Source organism: Anas acuta, chromosome 3 (assembly GCF_963932015.1).
Source record: "Anas acuta chromosome 3, bAnaAcu1.1, whole genome shotgun sequence".
In the NCBI taxonomy this organism is placed as follows: Eukaryota; Metazoa; Chordata; class Aves; order Anseriformes; family Anatidae; genus Anas; species Anas acuta.
This window is the reverse complement of record NC_088981.1, coordinates 71,698,388-71,715,129: the sequence shown is the minus strand read 5'-3', so window position 1 is coordinate 71,715,129 and position 16,742 is coordinate 71,698,388. Positions and strand designations below refer to the sequence as shown.

At 49.6% G+C, this 16,742-nt stretch overlaps 1 protein-coding gene across 2 annotated transcripts in view; it reads left to right on the top strand.

Annotated features, from left to right (window-relative positions):
• The window catches only part of SOBP (sine oculis binding protein homolog), a 94,517-nt gene that overhangs the window by 43,632 nt on the left and 34,143 nt on the right, over positions 1 to 16,742 (top strand). The window contains exon 5 of one of the 2 annotated variants that reach the window (XM_068677770.1): positions 11,913 to 12,008. The exons of the other annotated variant lie outside the window; for it this stretch is intronic. Within the exon in view, the coding sequence (XP_068533871.1) occupies positions 11,913 to 12,008 (96 nt within the window). The remainder of the gene's footprint in view (positions 1 to 11,912; positions 12,009 to 16,742) is intronic. 2 annotated transcript variants of the gene reach the window in all.

The window sequence follows — 16,742 nt, the reverse complement described above, 5'->3', positions numbered from 1 at the left end:
CAGCTTAAAAATGATCGTATGCACAACAGCCACGTCTCCTTGCCCCTTGGCCATGCAGCAGGCAGGGGGGCAGCGATGGGGCTGGGGAGGAAGGCCGTGGATGGGGGTGATGGCAGAGCCACGCGGTGTGCTCCCGTGGGGTGAGGCAGAGAAGCTAAACTTAGCCAGGGCTTGGATTTCGTCCTGCTCTCATGGCAGGTCTGTAGGGTCCTGGTGGCTCCTCAGGGCGTGCTCGAGAGCGTGATGCTGGCCACTGCTGGAGACAAACCCAGCCCAGAGGTCCTTAGATCTGACCCAGCGTGGCTGCTCTTCCTCAGATTGAAATAAAGAGTCCCCGTTTCAAGGTTGTAGAGGGGAAAAAAAGCCTACACAGACATCTGGCCCAACCAGAGTTCCCTACCATATGTCTCCACCACCTTCAGCCCCGAGAGCTGGGGGAGTAGGAGGCACAGGACTGAGCACAGCTTGAAGGCCACCGCGCTGGGCAAGGAAGAGAGCTGCTTCTGCTTTTGGGCTCGTGCCCACGGCCTCCCCTCATCCCTCCCTAGCATCGGAGCTGCTGTCCTAGAGCACCACGGGCCCCAGGGCAGTGCCAGGCCATGCCCTAAAGCTGGGGCTGACCCCCCCCTCCTCGACTGGAGCCGCTCGGCTTCTCACCACGCTGCCAGGAGTTGTCAGCTTTAACTCCGGCTTTTTTTTTGGCTCGTGTCGCAACCTAATAAGTTAGAGGCCAGCTTCTCCTGTCGATGTTTTTGCTGCACAGAAGGCTCCACATTTTGTAAGCTTTTACAGCACAGCTGTGCGCGGAGATAAAACAGAATGTGTATACAGTACGGCATGCATTCAGCTGATGCACTAGATTCTTCCCACCATATGTATGGAGTGGTGTGCATTTCACTCCGATACCTCACTGCCAAAACTGCCAGAAGCAAATAAACAAATGGCGGAAGAGAGACACCATATGACGCAGTGCCAGGCACATGACCGAGGCTTTCAGAAAGAGACCCCGGCTGCTTTGAAAGGATGTGTTACAGGCCAGGTTTTTTTCAGCCTCGCCTCTGCTGCATGAAGTTTTCTGCCGCTGGACGCCGTGAAGCGTGCCGGTTGTTGGAGGACGTCGTAGATGGCCCCTTCCCGCGAAGCAGCTGATGTTTCAGCTCCTCGGTGCCAGTCATTCCCCATCAGCTTTTACAAACAAGAGGAACAATGGGGGAGCACGAACGAGTCTAATTCGGGAAGGAATGCAACTGTAAAAAGACCTAACACATGCAATTAGGGTAATCAGATTAATATTAATAATAGCAACAATTCAACGATTCAGATATAAACAATGCAAGTGAGGCAAATAGTTGTTCCATCTCATTCCCCACATAAAAAAAAAAAAAAAGTCACCAAGTTGCGTTTCACAGAATAGATGGTGAAGATGCCTGGAATAAACTGACATGCATGCTAATTACATGGTTAGACGTAATTAAATCGTAATTCTCTTCCTGGAACTCACACCCTGAGTACCAAAAGGCAGCTCCTTGGCTTCTCTCCTTTCTGACCAGCTGAAGAAAAGCCAACGGTGGCCACTGCTGCAGAGCTCCTCTGCCAGTGGTGCGGGGCAGCACGGCCCCATGGTGCTGCCTGGTGGCCTGCAGGCTCCGTCTTGAACATCTGAGTCCAAACAGGGCGGAACATCTTTCGGGGAATATCTTGCTAGCCCTGGCCTTTGTCTAAGCTCGGCTTTGCCGGTAGGTGTGCTCAGGCACGCAGGTGCTGGCTTCACTTCAAAGAAACTTGAGGCACAGACTTGAGGCAAAGGTCAAGCCCTTTTTTGTGCTTTAACATACCCGATGGCTGGATGGAGGCAGGAGAATTGGGTCTTGGATTTTGATGGGGTCAGGTATGAAATAGAAAGTTATGTCATTTTTTTTTTCAGCTAGCAGCAATATTCAGTAGAGTATCAACGTGCTTGAAGTGTTTATTTAGAGCTGTTTCTTCGCTTGATGCTTCTCTACCTCCGTGCAGGGGTAGGAACAAGAGCACTGGTTTCCCCCAAGCCTTGCTGTCTCCTGCTGTAAGATATACCGTGTCCAAGATAAATGCCTCTACATGTCGGTTAAACAACAGGGACTTAGTGGAGCTGTACGTGGAGGATGAGAGGCCAAAGGCCGTATTTCTACAAGTTTCTCCAGGCTTTGCTTAGACATACGTGTCATTTCAACTCTGCCCTAAAATGAGATACATAATTCTCTGCGCTGGTGACAAAGGGTCGAGCTTTTGGCCTTACAGCCTGGGAGTAGAGGAACGCCAGGAGCACCTCACTCTCTGAGCATTGCAAAGCCACCTGGCTGCCTCAAAGACAGCGTTTGGATGGAAGATCTGGGGGCTGCTGTGATTTTGGCAGCTCCCAGGTGCACACAGGAATGCCCTAGCCCCACCTCTTTTCTTTTAAGAGGTAGGATAGCGTATTTATACATATATGTGTATTAACGATGCTCAGAGTTGAAAACAGAACTGCAGTTAGATAGGCACTAGGGTTTGAAGTAAACTTTGGGGAATGGAGAGCAGTGGATTCCTGTCAGCGCAGAAGCCTGGCCAAGGATCTACCCCCAGCTGTTCCCCATGGAAGAAGGCAGCGAGGGGAACGGGGAAGGAAAAGGGATTTTTCAGCAGATTTCATCTTACTGTGACAGAAAGGAGAAAGCTCGGAATGGGACTTTGCAAATCCCAAGGCAAGCTGGGAAGATAAATTATAGTTGCTTGCCTGAAAAGGTCTGTGTGCTCTGAACTTATGGGCTTGAGCAGGCAGTTTCCTGGTTTTAGGCATGATATATGTTACTGGAGTCCCTCCGGGTGATGAAGGGGTTGCAATAGAAAATGGAAAACACAGGCAAGTTATTTAGAAATAACTTTTTTTTTTTTTTTTTTTTTTTTTTTGCCTGTATTTGGAGCAAGCTGAGAGGTGTTTGAGTTATGTCCTGTTTGTCAGTAGGAGCGTAGCATCCTCTGTGCCCCTAACTTTAAAGAAAAGTGGAAATCCTGGAAAAGGAGGGGGCTTCCTGATTTGTCCTACATCCACCTGTCTTTGAAAGTGAAGCTTTGAGTAAAGGCCTCAGAAATGGTGGCGGGGAGGTGGGGGGAAATGTGCTGGACGTGCTGCTAGAGCCAAAGCCAGCAGGGGTGTCGCGGCCCCCGTCCCCGACCTCCAGCTGGGGTGTCTGGGAGCATAATGGATGCTCCTCACCACCAGCCAGGTTTTGCCTTTGTCCTGCTCCTGACTGTCACTATCCCGCCCTTTATTGCAGCCATTCATCACCGGGAGAAAGGCTGGGAGATGATATTAAGGTTGGAGGAGATGCCATTTGTATCACAGCTTCCCCTCCTTTCTTTTCACCCTCTCCTTGCCCGTTCTCCTGCACGTGCTCCGTTCCTGCTCGGTTTTGCCCCCCTCAGCAGACTGCTCACCCCTTCACCCAGCTCGCAGCTGATGGCTTTAATAAATATTACAGCCCCTCCGTTTTTGTGTGTGAATGGCCCAAGTGGTGCATCACTCGTGGCCGAAGCAGGGGGAGATTTCTGTGTTCACACTTCAAAAGGCCACAACAAATCCAGAAATAGGTTCCTGCCTGCCTGGCATCGATCACAGCGTCGCGTTTGTCGTCGTGGAGCAGCTTACAGATGCCGCCGATTCCAGGGGAAGCCTTGCCCACCAGATCCGGTCGTTGTTTTGCCTTCCCCGCCTTTATTCAAAGCGCAGCGCTGTTTATACGCCACAAAGATGGGAATTAGGAAAAAGGGTTCGTGCAGGATGTGCCAGCTGCTGAAGTCTTATTGTTATCTTCTGTATCGATCAAGCCCCTGGTCTCTTAATTGGATATTGACTGTTGGGAGGCAAATAAGGCAAGCTGTCGGAGAGGGGAGGGATGGGGCGCGGGGTTTATCTTAATGGTATGTTGATCATTGCTAGTCTATAAAAGCCAGTGGGAGAGGAGTTCATTAAACCAGCCTGCAATTGCTTTAAAAAAAAAAAAAATAATATGCTCAGAGTCAAGATGATTAATCATATCTGTGATAGCACAATCAGAGAAAATCCGCATTGTTGCTCGGGTATTTACAACGCCGGGGCTCGAAATACGCAGATGCAATGAAACAAATTCATTAGGGACAGCGATTTGTTTGGTCTGTGAGCCTTAGCTAACCGTAACCAACAGTCAAGGATTTTTATTTTATTATTTTTTCCCCCCTGTGTTGTGTTTGGTTTTTCTGCCTCCCTGCATCTCTGGCAGGCTGATTGGAAATGCGTGCCTGCCCTTCGCGGGAGCCTCTCCCCTCCCCTGCGCTGGGAAATCCTGGTAGGAACGGCAGCAGTGCAGAGGAATACTTGAGCTACCTGACAGGGAACCTCACAAAAGGCTCTGGAAAATGCCTTTACCCCATCAATTGTGATAAGGGAGGCACACGAAGAGGGAGGGAAAGCTTGTCGGGAGCGATCGGCTACGCCGGCGTGAGCTGCCCATTACCAAAATGGAATCTGCTGGGAAGGCTGTAGTATATTTTAATTTCTTTCCCGGCTATATTTTAGGCTGTGTATTGAATAAGTTGCAATAACTGTCAGGCAGAGTCCATTAGTGTCTCCAAATCGGGCCTGCCATGAATCAGAGGGGAGATTAGCAGGGTAGGCTCACTTTTATGAAGGTCCCACGCAGCTGTGACTTGTCGAAGAAGCGTTCAAAGGGGCAATAAACAAAGTTTATTTCGAATTATCTCAGTGTGATGCGTTCGCTATCATATTTACTCCTTGACAATTCAGAACGGGTTATTAAAAATTTACGAGGCGGGCAGAGGTTTGTGGGCTTTGAAAAACGAGCGCTGGCCGCCGCCACCTGAACACACCTCGTACATCACCAGGAGGGCGGCGCGGTCCTGGGGAAGCCAGGAAAAGCTGCAGAAGCTGCCTGCTTGGTGCTTATCCAGGAGAGAGGAAGGAAAAAGGTGCCTAAGTCTGGAATGTGAGGGGAAGAGGAGGCTTCACGGGGAGTTTGAGAGCGGAGGGGCAGCTCCCGGCTGGAGTCAGGGCCATCTTCACCTGCTGGTGGGCCCCAGGCGCTGAGCTGCTCGCTCCTTCCACCCCTCGTGGAGCAGATTTTCCTTCCATTGCTCTTTCAGGATACACCGAAACTAAAATCCATCATCAATTTTGGCCGAGTGTTTTCTAAATGACAGAAGGGGCTATAAGCCTACAGCCCTGCAAGCTGCATGAGAAGAAAATCCCAATATTTTCCCAGCAGGGTGAGGAGTCCAGCAGGAAATCAGGGTTCTGCTGCACAGGATACGAAACAAAACTGGGGGAGAAAAAGGTGTATTGAATCCAGAAAGCTGAATCTTTCTTTTTTTTTTTCTTTTTGGTGCAAGTTTTGAGTGTCTCTTAAACACAGTAGGATGAAAGTTATGAGTTTAGCAGGCACCGGGGTAGCGCTGTTATTAGTATTTCCTTTTGATTCCCTTGTAATATTACCTACATTATAATAGAATTTACAGCTTGCATTTTAAATACAAACTGTGGATAATTTTGTACCACGAAATTGAGTGAAAAATGTAATACGTAAAGCTGTACCATTCTGAGGCACAGCCCTTGGAGGAAAAGCATTATTTAAAGGAAGAAAAGATCCATAAATAACTGTTTATCAGATTTGCAGGCACATTTGTTCAGAGTTTTTGGTGTGCTTCAGTTATGCAAGAAAATGAACGTGACATTCTTCGGTTGCTTTGACAAGGATAATTTCAGAAACACTGCCCTATCATTCCACAAATTGGCACCTTCTCCTTCTTTGTCGTAATGCATTTTTCTGGGGCAGCTTTCCTCAGCAAAACCGCCTGTTTCCCAGGAGTTTTCACACCTGTTCAGAAAGGGACAGCGAGGAGGAGTGGGATGGATTTAGGTAGGAGAGCAGCTTCGACCTGGCGACCATTTATTTTTCAAGTCAGAGAGCATTTCTTGTGTCAGCACGGTGGAGGAGGCTGCAGGGTGTTCGGAGTGATGCAGTTTCTCCCATTTTAATCACACGAGCCAGATCCCTGCCTCCCTCAGCCATTTCCACACCGAACCTTTTCCTAGATGCGTGGATTTAAAACGCCTTTCTAACCCAGTCTGCAGTCAGTGCTGGTGTGTCCAGACTTTGCATTTGCTTTTGGTAGAAATTCAGTGGCAACTAAAATTTGAGCAAAGGCTGGAGTCTGGGTCCAGGTTCAGCACCGTCCATCATGGACATAACACAGGAAAGCCTCAGCAGCTCTTTCCAAGAGACAGGCAGACCAAAGGGTCCCATTTCTTGTTGAGGAAGCCTTCAAGGAGTTGAACCCCAGGCTCTGTTCTTTGCAGGGCCATCTCCCTTCCTCCTCTGTGCTCATGCAGCTTCGCTTGCTTTGCAGGGGACTCCAGCCTGGTGCAGTTTGTGCCGTAATGTATGGGAGCCAGGAGCAGCAGGGTGCCAGGGAGAGCTTTCGAGGGAGGCTTTGGGCAGATCCCAGCAGCAAAACAGCACAGAGCTGCCTGCAGGCTCCCAGTCCTGATGCTGATGCTGCTCCTCTCGCCTCTGCTTGCTGGTGTCTCCCTCCAGGGTAGGCGAGACCTTGGCTCCCGGCTTAAATAGCGGCGCTGAGGCTGTGGGAGAGGAGCAGCGAAAGAAGCTAGCCAAAGCCCTCCTGGTTTCCTTCCGTGCACTTAATAAAGAAGTTACAAGAGGGCACGTTCCCAATTTCTTTTTAACTTTGTAGATCACCTCCAGCAGACAGATTGTCTCGTGGACCACTTCCCCTCCCCTTGGCGATCAGATGACATTCCTGCGGTGGCTACAGCAGTTGCTTACATGGAAAAATAACATTAGGAAAGTATTTAATGTATTTTTAGCTGTCTTTAAATGCATTTTAGCAGCTGGAAACAAGGGGAGCTAGTACCACATGACCTGCAGGCTCTCCAGAGACCACCGCTGAGTGCTCAGAGAGCAGGGAGCCCCCGGGCTGGGGAGCAGTGAGTAGCGTGGGCACCCCTTGCCTGGGCAAAGAAATCACAGCCGTAGGGGTTAGGGGGCAGAGAGCAAGCTAATGGTCTCTGCTCACTCCAAAGCTCTGCGATTCGGGAAAATCCCAAAGTCCTTGCAAGGAGCAAACCTCCTGTAGAAAATTAAAAGGGGCTTCCCCAAGGGAAGGACTCGCTCCCTGCAGTGTCCTCTCCACGGTGTGCTCCTGGCCAGGCTCCGCTCCTGACCCTGGGCTCCCACCAAGCCCCAGGCTAGTCCAGAGCGAGTACGTTAACATTTCTGGAAAGAAAATGCTCAACAGATGGAAGCTGAGTACTATTTTTACCGTTGCTGGTGCAGCGAATGCAGGGACCATGTCAATTGATTATGTGGGACAGCAGCAGCCCACGGGAACTAGAATTTCAAGGATTAGGGTCTCCCCGAGGATTGCTGCGGCTTGCAGCGAGATGTCTTTGGAGGAGGAGGAATTCCTCGCCCCTCTGGCCAGAGGGAAAACCTCTGTGGGGAGAACAAACCAGGCTTTCTGCCCCCAACTGAGGGGGCAGCCTCCCAGGACAAGTATTAGGGGCGATGTGAACTTCCTCCGCTCATCGCAACGGGATGCAAGCCTTGCAGGAGCTGTCTGCACTTCGGTAGCAGCGGTGTTTTGACTTTCCCAGCTTTTTTTGTCCTCCCAGAGATGCTCAGCTAATACGTCTGGGGGTGACTGTCACATGATTCACCCGTTTTAAAGGACATTTCGGGAAATTAGGTGGCAATTTTATACTGAGTAAGCAGCCTAATATTCTGTCGCTCTGCATTACTCAATCGGCCATCGCTGCAAGAAATTAGATGTTAGGTGGTTTCGGTTAAGTGGCATTAAACTTCTTGTGGACCGAGCAGTAGGTTTCATGGCAAAAGCGTTGTCCCGTTTTAATGAAAGCTTCGCATTAACAAGTTCCATCTTGATAAATTATTCTGTTCAGCCTGCCTTGTGACTTACGCTCTCTGAAGATCCTGCCCTTAATATTAAAATGCAAGCACAGATTTCCTCTCCCAGTACTAAGGCTGCGTGAAAAGCCACTGAAGCTAAGAAATCCCCTGTCTGGATCAAGATAATTTTTCTCTGAGAAGGAGAAACAAATATCCATGCTGAAATTGAAGCCCTGTGGAGAGGAGGAAATTCTGCTGTAGATTGTTCTTCCTCCTTCTTGTTAAAAAAAGAAATCTCGACTTAATATATAGTCTGTTTCCAAACTACAGGCATCTTTCACAAATATAGGCTGCTTGGCTTAGGAACAGATAGCACAGTTTGTGTAGCCAAAGATAGTTGTCATGATGCACTTATTAATGAGTACACATATCTCTGAACATCAAATGCTGTGCTATTTTCAGAGAGGTCCTTTCAGATCGCTCTTTCTGTTCTTTTTCAATTTATTTTTCCTTACCCTTCCTGCCATCTTCCTTCAAAGCTCGGGGGCAGGAAACAGCAAGGGAAGGGACCTGGGAGAGGAGATGTGCTCATCCATCCTGTTTCCCCAAGTCAGGAGCTACGCCGTGCATGTCATTCCTGACAGATGTTCGCCTAATCTGCTCTTAAAAACCTCCCGTGATGGGCCTTTGACAGCCTCCTTAGGCAATCTACTCCGGAGCTTTGCTGTACCTATCATTAAGAAGGGTTTCCTGATATCTAACCTGCAATTAAAGGCCGTGATTTCCTGTGCTACCCGTCATCACGCTGACCCTGCAGTCAAGCCAGCTCCACCAAGGCAGCTGTAGATCTTCCCTGCCATCAGCATGCCCTGGGTAACGTGCTCTCCTCTGCCAGAAGTCCCCGGCGTGGCGGTGGCCAGGTTTTCCTCTCGGATCCTACCCAGCTGGCCAGCTCAGGCTATCAAAGGGAGAGACCTGAAGTCCCAGGAGAGGTGCTGCCGCAGGAAAGTTGCAGCAGATTTCTGCTGATAAAACTTTGAGTGCTCACCGTGGGCTCCCAGGGCTCAGAATAAGTCCTAAAACCTTTTTTCTCCTGGAACAAAACGTGCTCTGAGAGCAGTCGTACCATGCATTGCATACATGCAATCAATTGCAGGTAGCGCTTTGGGCGTGCGATTTTTGATGAGAGCATTTCTGTAACAATTGAGGAGTTGAAAAGCACTTAAAAAATCACAGAGATGACAGGTTAGGCTTGCATTTTTTCCCCCCAGTTGCTTCCTTTTAAACCAAATACGTCCCACGGCGGTGGGGCCTGCTGGAGAAGCTGTAGGTGCCGGTGTGCAGGGGGGCTGAGGCAGGTGCTTGCTGGCGTGCAGCAGTGATTAAGGGTGAGCCAGTAGAGATACAGGCATATCGCAATATTGCAATGACAAGATAAACTCCGAGCCACTCATAACACGCTTCCAACAGCGCTGAACGTTGTAAGAGTCTTTCCTCCTACAAATTATTTACAACGGGAAGATGGTGGTGATGAATTCCTGTAAGGCAACAGGGGAAATAATTCTGACGGCTGAGGACAGGTATTTTTTACCATGGAAAGGAGCTAGCTGAGTATACGTTTGCTGCCTGAGTAAATGATGATAGCAGTATGCAGCTAAACTGGTTTTAAGACGAGGAAATTTTGGTGGCATTCAGAGTTAAATGACACGAGGGTGGGTAAGCAGGGAGCGCGTTGCTGTCAGCAGAGGTGCTAGCCTTTGTTTAACCAGCAATTTTGGCAAGCGGGTCAAGGTCAGCGGGGCTTTGTCTCTGTATTTTGACACGTGCACCGCAAACACCCCGATATCCATTTCACGTTGTGAGGTGCCTGCGCCGACACCGTGCCCCCAGGACAGGCTGCAACGTGCGGCCCGGCACGTCTACCGCAGTGCCAAGGTAGGATTTTGGGAGCATGGGGGCACCGACAGCATCCCTGCCCCACATAGGGTCCCGCCTGTCCCCTGTCACCTGGCCACGTGTAGGTTTTTCTTCCTCCACGAGCATTTTTGTGGGGCTGGCAGCTGCCTTTCTGTCTGCACAAGGCATTGTGGAGCCGCTCGTCCCCCTGTTGAGTTGTAGGGTGCTTGGAAGGGCTTCATTGAGCTTGCCGTGTTCCTTCGCTCAGGAGAAAAAAGGACAAAGTTTGGTTGCAAAATGAGCTTTTTTATTATTTTTTATTGTCATTTTTCATGAACCACTTTTGGATTGGGTGTTCCACGCAGTATGGGAGATGGCCTTATCGCGTGGGAGAGGTCTCAGCTTCAGGCTAACGACTGGAAGAACACATTTCAGCCTTTGTCCATAGAAAAGGGATTTCAGGTGCTCGGGAACGCTCTGCCTCTTCTTTGTGGTTCAAAGGCAGAAAATTCAAACATTTTCCACCCTGCAGCCACTGAGGCAGTGAAAGACAAAACCCACAAGCTGCTCTGATAGGCACATAACAAGCTGCCCGCTGCTTGTACAAACACACAGGTGTAGGTGCCACTTGAAATACACTTTCGGAGAAGCTTGGTGCTTTTAAAAATTGCATTATCTCCGGCATGCAGAGTTTGGTAACTCCCCAGGACGGCCGAGCAGAGGCCTGAAGCACAGTTGGTGTTAGTCGATGAGGTCTAATGGCGTCGCGTGTTCCCCAACACCCCCCAGCGCCGCCAGCCCGCTGCTCCCCTTCCCCAGCCCTGCTCTAGAGGAGCCTCTCTGGAGGCAAACAAGCGCGAGGTGCAAAATATCTTCCACAAATGCCAACGCTAAAAACGTCCCCGCGCCGGGAGTGTGACACACGGCGAGAGGCGGCCGCGTGAGGCGGGGACGGGTCGGCAGCGCTGAGGCCCCACGGCCTAGGTCCCCACACGTCACCCTCACCACAGGCCCTACCCGCTGCCCCCGCCATGTCCCCTCCTCGTCACCCCCTCTCCCAGCCCTCCGTCCTCCTCCCCCCCAGCTCGTCGGGGCTTATTTAAATAAGCAGGCTGGCAGGGAGCCAGGATCTCATCATTTTAATGCAGTGTAAAAAAGGGAACGCGCATAATTATATGCGAGCCATATGCGAGGGAGACAGCTCAGCTGCGAAATTTCGGGGAGGCTGCGAGAGGGAGAGAGCGAGCAGGCAGGGATCAGATGAGACGGAGCGGAACAGAGTGCAAGTGTCACCCAAATGAACAGTGTAATGAGCGCGCTGCCGACACTCCTCCTCTCACCCACGGCTCCCTTTCGCTTCAGCCCGAAACCAGAGAGCGCCGCAGAAGAGGAGGCAAATGCCGTCTGCGAGCAGTGGTGCTAATGGGCTCCGTTAATGTCTCCATTTAAACTTCGGCTTTCTTAATTAACGGTGCAGCTCCAAATAAGCAGGAACTTTTCATGCATCTTCGTAATTAAATATTTTTACCGCCTCTGATTGAAGGATCGCTGCTCTTGCTAGATGATTGCTCCTTTCAGGACTTCGCTTAAGCACGGAGGGGGAGTCCATTGATCTCCACTAGTGTTACATGTAAACCATGAAGTCTGAAAACTTACTTATTTTTTTTTTTTGGCCTTGATGTTAAACTGAAAAATACATTCTCTAGGGATTGCTTACGCATGTCAAAAAAGTTTGAACGAGTACGTATGTAATGTAATCCTGAAAAATGCAATGGAGTATATTGAAACCCTGAAGTTCCTCACGGTTTCCAGCTCACATATTTCATTTGGGGGTTGTCTTTTGTTGTTCTAATTATTACACTGCAATGCATTTGCATGTTCAACCTACGCTGGGTAAGAAAGCAGCACCTCACGTTCTCGTATCTAAGAGGGGTACTGCGTATTTAAGCAAACTCTTTAATAATGTTGTATTTGGGGATTCCCGTCTGTTTTAATGATCTGAGCTGTTATGCTTTTAGCTATTTTTTTTTCCTTCCATTATTTGTAAGTCCCTAAATAGGCCATTATATTTCCCTTCAGGCTAGAGATGAAGATGGACATGCTGAAAATTTTCCCCAGCAGCACTATGCTAAGGAAACTCCAAGACTTGCCTTCAAGAATAACTGCGAACTACTTGTAAGAATAACATACTTACAACAAGTCTAGATTGTTACTTTAGCACAGTGAAAACCGTTTTCTTTTTTTCTGAAAGGCTTTTGTTCATTATGACATACATTATGAAATATTACAGTTTTTTTTTCTTTTTTTTTCCTTTTTTTTCTTTTTTTTTTTTTCCTGTTTAGCATTGTCATGCTAGTTCTGGTATCCGTGAACAATTTTAAGATCTCAAATTGCTTTAAAATCTCGTGTGTTTGATGACAGAACGTGAGCGGCCTTGTGGCCCTGCCTGGCTGGGCACGGTGCATGGGGGCGAGCTGGGTCGGGGGTGGCTGGGAGAGCCTCCAAGGACCCCCAGACCCCTGGAAACCCTCCAAGATCCCCCAGACCCTCCAGCCCCTCGCCCCCATCCACCTCCCGGCTCTGCATCGCCTCGGGCGCCTGTGGCTGTGCAGGGCTGGCAGGCAGCGCTCCCGTAGGGCTCAGCTCTTCCTCCACCTCCCAGCCCTCTCCTCGCCTTTCCTCTGCTGCGGGGAAAGAGCGAAAGCCAGGAAAGCACTGACAGGGAGCCTGGAGTGTTTACGAGCCGAAGGAGAGCCGATATCAGCTGCGAAAGGATCTCTGTTCCAAGGCAGGGTTAATTCGCTGTTCATTTTAGCATTTGCAGCTAGGCAAGATTAAAAGCAAGCAGGAATGCCTATTATATTTCTATTAAATGAATCTGTTGGGACCTAATGTTCTTGATTAGCTTGCGAAAATGAGTGCTCCACGATGAGTTTTTCTGTTTACCTAAAGTAAACAGAGAATGAATTGCAATATATTTAAAAGAGATTCACGCACTGCACTTGAAAATGGAGTCTTAGATGAAGCGGTAGGTCTCTCCCTCACACTCGCCTTTCTTCTTGGCCGCACCTAAGTAAAATGTGTCACTTGGCTAACTGGAAATATTTGCAGAGAACTGTAACGCTGGGTTAGATTTTGGAACAACCCACAGTGCCTTTTTTCTAATTTTAATGCTCGGGAGGGGGGTGGTGGTGGCAGAGCAAGCTGCGCTCCCACCGCACCAAAACCCGTGCCCGCCTCCCCTGCAGCAAACATGGGACTAAACGCCAGCCTTGGCCCAGGGGGGATGTCCAGGGGAGCTGAGCCCTCAAGCTGGCATGACCCAGCATGGGAACCAGCTCTGAGATTACTGAACTTTGTGAGAGATGCCCAGACTCTGCCGTCCCCTTGAGACAAGCTTGGCACTTGTACTGGGGGACCATAGGCTGATGTACCCCCCAGAGCATCCCTGGTGCTAGGCCAGCCCCCGCTGTGTCGTGACAGAGTATTTAGAGCCAGATGTGTCACTCAGAAGGGTCAAGAGGTTCCCCGTGTAGTTCCCCAGACCAAAAGGGATTTGAGCCTTACGACCCGATCTTGCTTCCTCTTGAATCCTTCGTGAAGTTCTGTTGGTTTCAGGGGCAGCAGGGTTGCGTCCTAAGGCGAGGACATGAGGCAAACACAAAAAGGGATTCCCCGCTGTAGTCACAATCACTGTGCCGAGCAAGTGGAGCGGTTTCCTCCAGGCCAGGCTTAATTACTGTGCCCCAGCTCAGGCCAGGTCTGAGGAACCATCACAGCCCACCACGTGCCCCTGAAGTCAGCAGGGCTCTCAGTGTTGCAGGAGTTCAGGGCTAGGGTCGTGAGACAACACAACGGCATGTATACAAAACAAGAAATGTATTATTTTGACTAAAAATCTGCTTTATCTTTAGTGCAAGCTATCAAAGAACCAATTAACCCCCCTTGTACTGTTAAAATCAAGCATTCTTTCGGTGCCCAGTTAATTATTCCTCCATCAGTATGCATGTAAGTTGCTGCATTGTTATAGCGCTTCTGTGCCTGGCAAAAGCTCAAATCATCCAAGTTAGTCTTTCATGTGCTTTTTTGGACAAGTTTCAGTTCTTGTTTAAGGAAGTAATAAAAGCAATTTGTCATAGCTCTATTTTTCCTATGCGATTGGAAACAAAATTGGCAGGGATGGAACCTGTGCTCAATTCGCATGCGGGGGGGGGGGGAAATAGACAAATGATGAGTATATTCCTCTGCTGTCTTTAAAGGTGTATTTTAGGAGTTTTCAGTGAATATCCAATGCTGGGCTGTGATGTGGCTTTGGGGGGGGGGATCTGGTGTTATTATTTGTTGAAGATGCTCCATGTTTCGCAGCGAGGTAGTGGTTTGCCTTCTGTATTTGCACTTTTTTGGGAACAATGCTATGTTAACATGTGCTTGAGAGTCAAATGAATTGCACGGGAACTGGTCAGTAAGACGGTGTCTTTCTCCTGAAGGCTAGTTGGTATTCCTGTGTTTTCACTAGCATCTATCTCTTCAGGTGGGGAGAGGGAAAAAATACGAAGGAAAGGAGTGGGGACAGCTGATTCCTTTAGAAAATATTTTTCCAGTGCTAATACCTTACCCAGGCGCTACCAGTGCAAGGCAGATGCTGACTTCTTGCTGTTGGAGGAGCGGATAGCTGAGATTTTGGAAGGAAAGAGAAACTGAAACTCGTTTGTGCTTCGGAGAACCGGGAAATCCTTGGAGTTTTCTTAGCGCAGCCGAGAGCAAGTTCTGTGATAGCCTGTCAGGTGAGCTGGGAAGCCGAGGCTCAGAAGTGCTTTCTTTGCTTTAGGGTTCAGCTGCCATTTTCCAGCAGGGCTTGCTCCAGCGAGCGCGGGCTGGGGAGATGCTCGTGCTCCGGGGGCGCTGCCAGGAGGGATGCAGGGGCCGGGCGCTGCTGGCTCTGCACGCCAGGAGCCGAGCTACACGGGCTGCATGCTAATAGCCTGGGTCAGGGGCAGCAGCGAGAGCTTTAACTCCTCACGACTTGGAGGGATTTGAAAGCACAGCAGCCCGCACTGTTGCAGGCTGTGTGCTTTCTTCCTTGCTCGTACCTCGGAGGAGGAGGTGCTTTGGGTAGAGAGGTGCTGCTCGGCCATGTGCTTTGTTTTGAGACAGAGAGAGATGAAATGGGAAGAAGAAGGAGTTACAGTTTGGGCAAAATAACCCCCTGAGTGCTTACGGTGGTTGTGTGCATGAGGAGAAGCAGAGACAATTCAAGGTTTTGGTTGGCACAGAAAGCCATTGTGCGGTTATGGGATTAGGCGAGGGTGTTCACGCCTCGTGTTAATCCAGATATGTCCTGTGTCACGCTGGGTGTTGTAGAGCACGGAAGGCAAAAGCGGATGAGATGCTCCAGTCATTGAGGACATAAAATTTCCCCTGTGAGCTTTTCAGCGGCTTTGAGGATCCCGTTTTCTGCAGGTTAGCTACCCGTGATAAATACTGGGAACTGCATAATACAAAATTTCTTTTTAAAGAGCCGGGCCAGCGTGCTGTTCTGGCCAGCCAGCCACCCTACTGCCATAGGCACTGCTTCAGGATTTCAATTTCTTATTCCACGAGTGGCTGGAAGCTTTCCTGTTAGGCTGGAAGCTTTCCTTTTAGGCCCATCTCTTCGCTTCCACGCGGCAGAGGCAGAATTTCGTCCTCTGGAAGCTGATTGTAAAAGAGCAGTGCAGGCCAGCGAGCAGTGGATGTGGGCAGAGAGATGGGATTAGCCGCGGAGAAAGGGCAGGCCGGGATGAAAAGGCCGCTGAAAAGACCGCAGCCCCAGCCCCAGCCAGCTGAAATTCCTCAGCCATTGCCTAGAGAAAGGGAAAATCCATCTGGCACCTACCCAGGTTAGTCAGGGTAGGAAGAGCCATGCTTGGGTGCCTTTTAACAAAAGTGGGAAAGAAAAAAAAAACAAAAAACCAGCGGCTCGTCCTTCCCCCCTCCTGGCTGCCCAGAATATGGAGTCAAGGTTTCGGAGCGGCGCGCTGCTGGGTGAGCGCAGGAGGGCCTGATGGGTTAAGGAAATGAAACGCCAGGTTGCTTTCCAGATCATTTGTTTATGGAGATGAGCCGAGCACCACCCACCACTCGGGGATTAGATGTAAAGCAAGCGAACAACAAAACAAAATATAAACACCCTGAAAAAAAAGAAAAAAAATCATTTCCAGGCCCACACCCAGCCGCGACCCGTGGTTTTGCTGCAGTAAAAGCGTGGCCTTTTTCTCTCTGAAATCAAAAAGTGTGCTCCTAGCAGTTCTGCTCGGGGAGGATAAATTTGGGACTCCAGCGTGCGATGAGCTAGGAGATAGTCCTGGTGTTTGGAGGCATGTAAAAGACACAAAATGACACACGCTTATCCCCTTGCTTCCCCTGCCCCCCTTTTTGTTGCCCTAGCGGAGAGATGAGCAAGAGCAGAGCCCACCTGGGGTAGCTCTCCCTTCTGCTTTCAGGTTCAAGCCAGCAGAGGGAGAGGGAGAGCACCTCCTCGGCCTCAACTCCTCAGCCTCATCCAAGGCTGGGACACTGGGGCTTTCTGCCCACAGCCCCACAGCTCACAGGGCCCTGGGGACACCTCCAGCCTTCAAGGCACGTCCCCACTTGGGACATTTTCCAGCCAGGTGGCATTGTCACACGAGGATGTGACACTTGGCACTGGATGAGCACGAGCTTGTCTGTCCTCAGCAATAGGCAGCCTTCTAGTTTTTGACATTAGCATTATTATTATTTCAAAAAAAAAAAAAAAGAAGAAGAAACATTTGTTAAAAAGGCAAATAATTAAAACCCCATTACGGCTCCAGTTCTGTCATCTTCCTTCCCAGAACCAGCACTAAATATTTTATTAATAAATGTGCAATTATTGGTGACCTCGGAATCGTT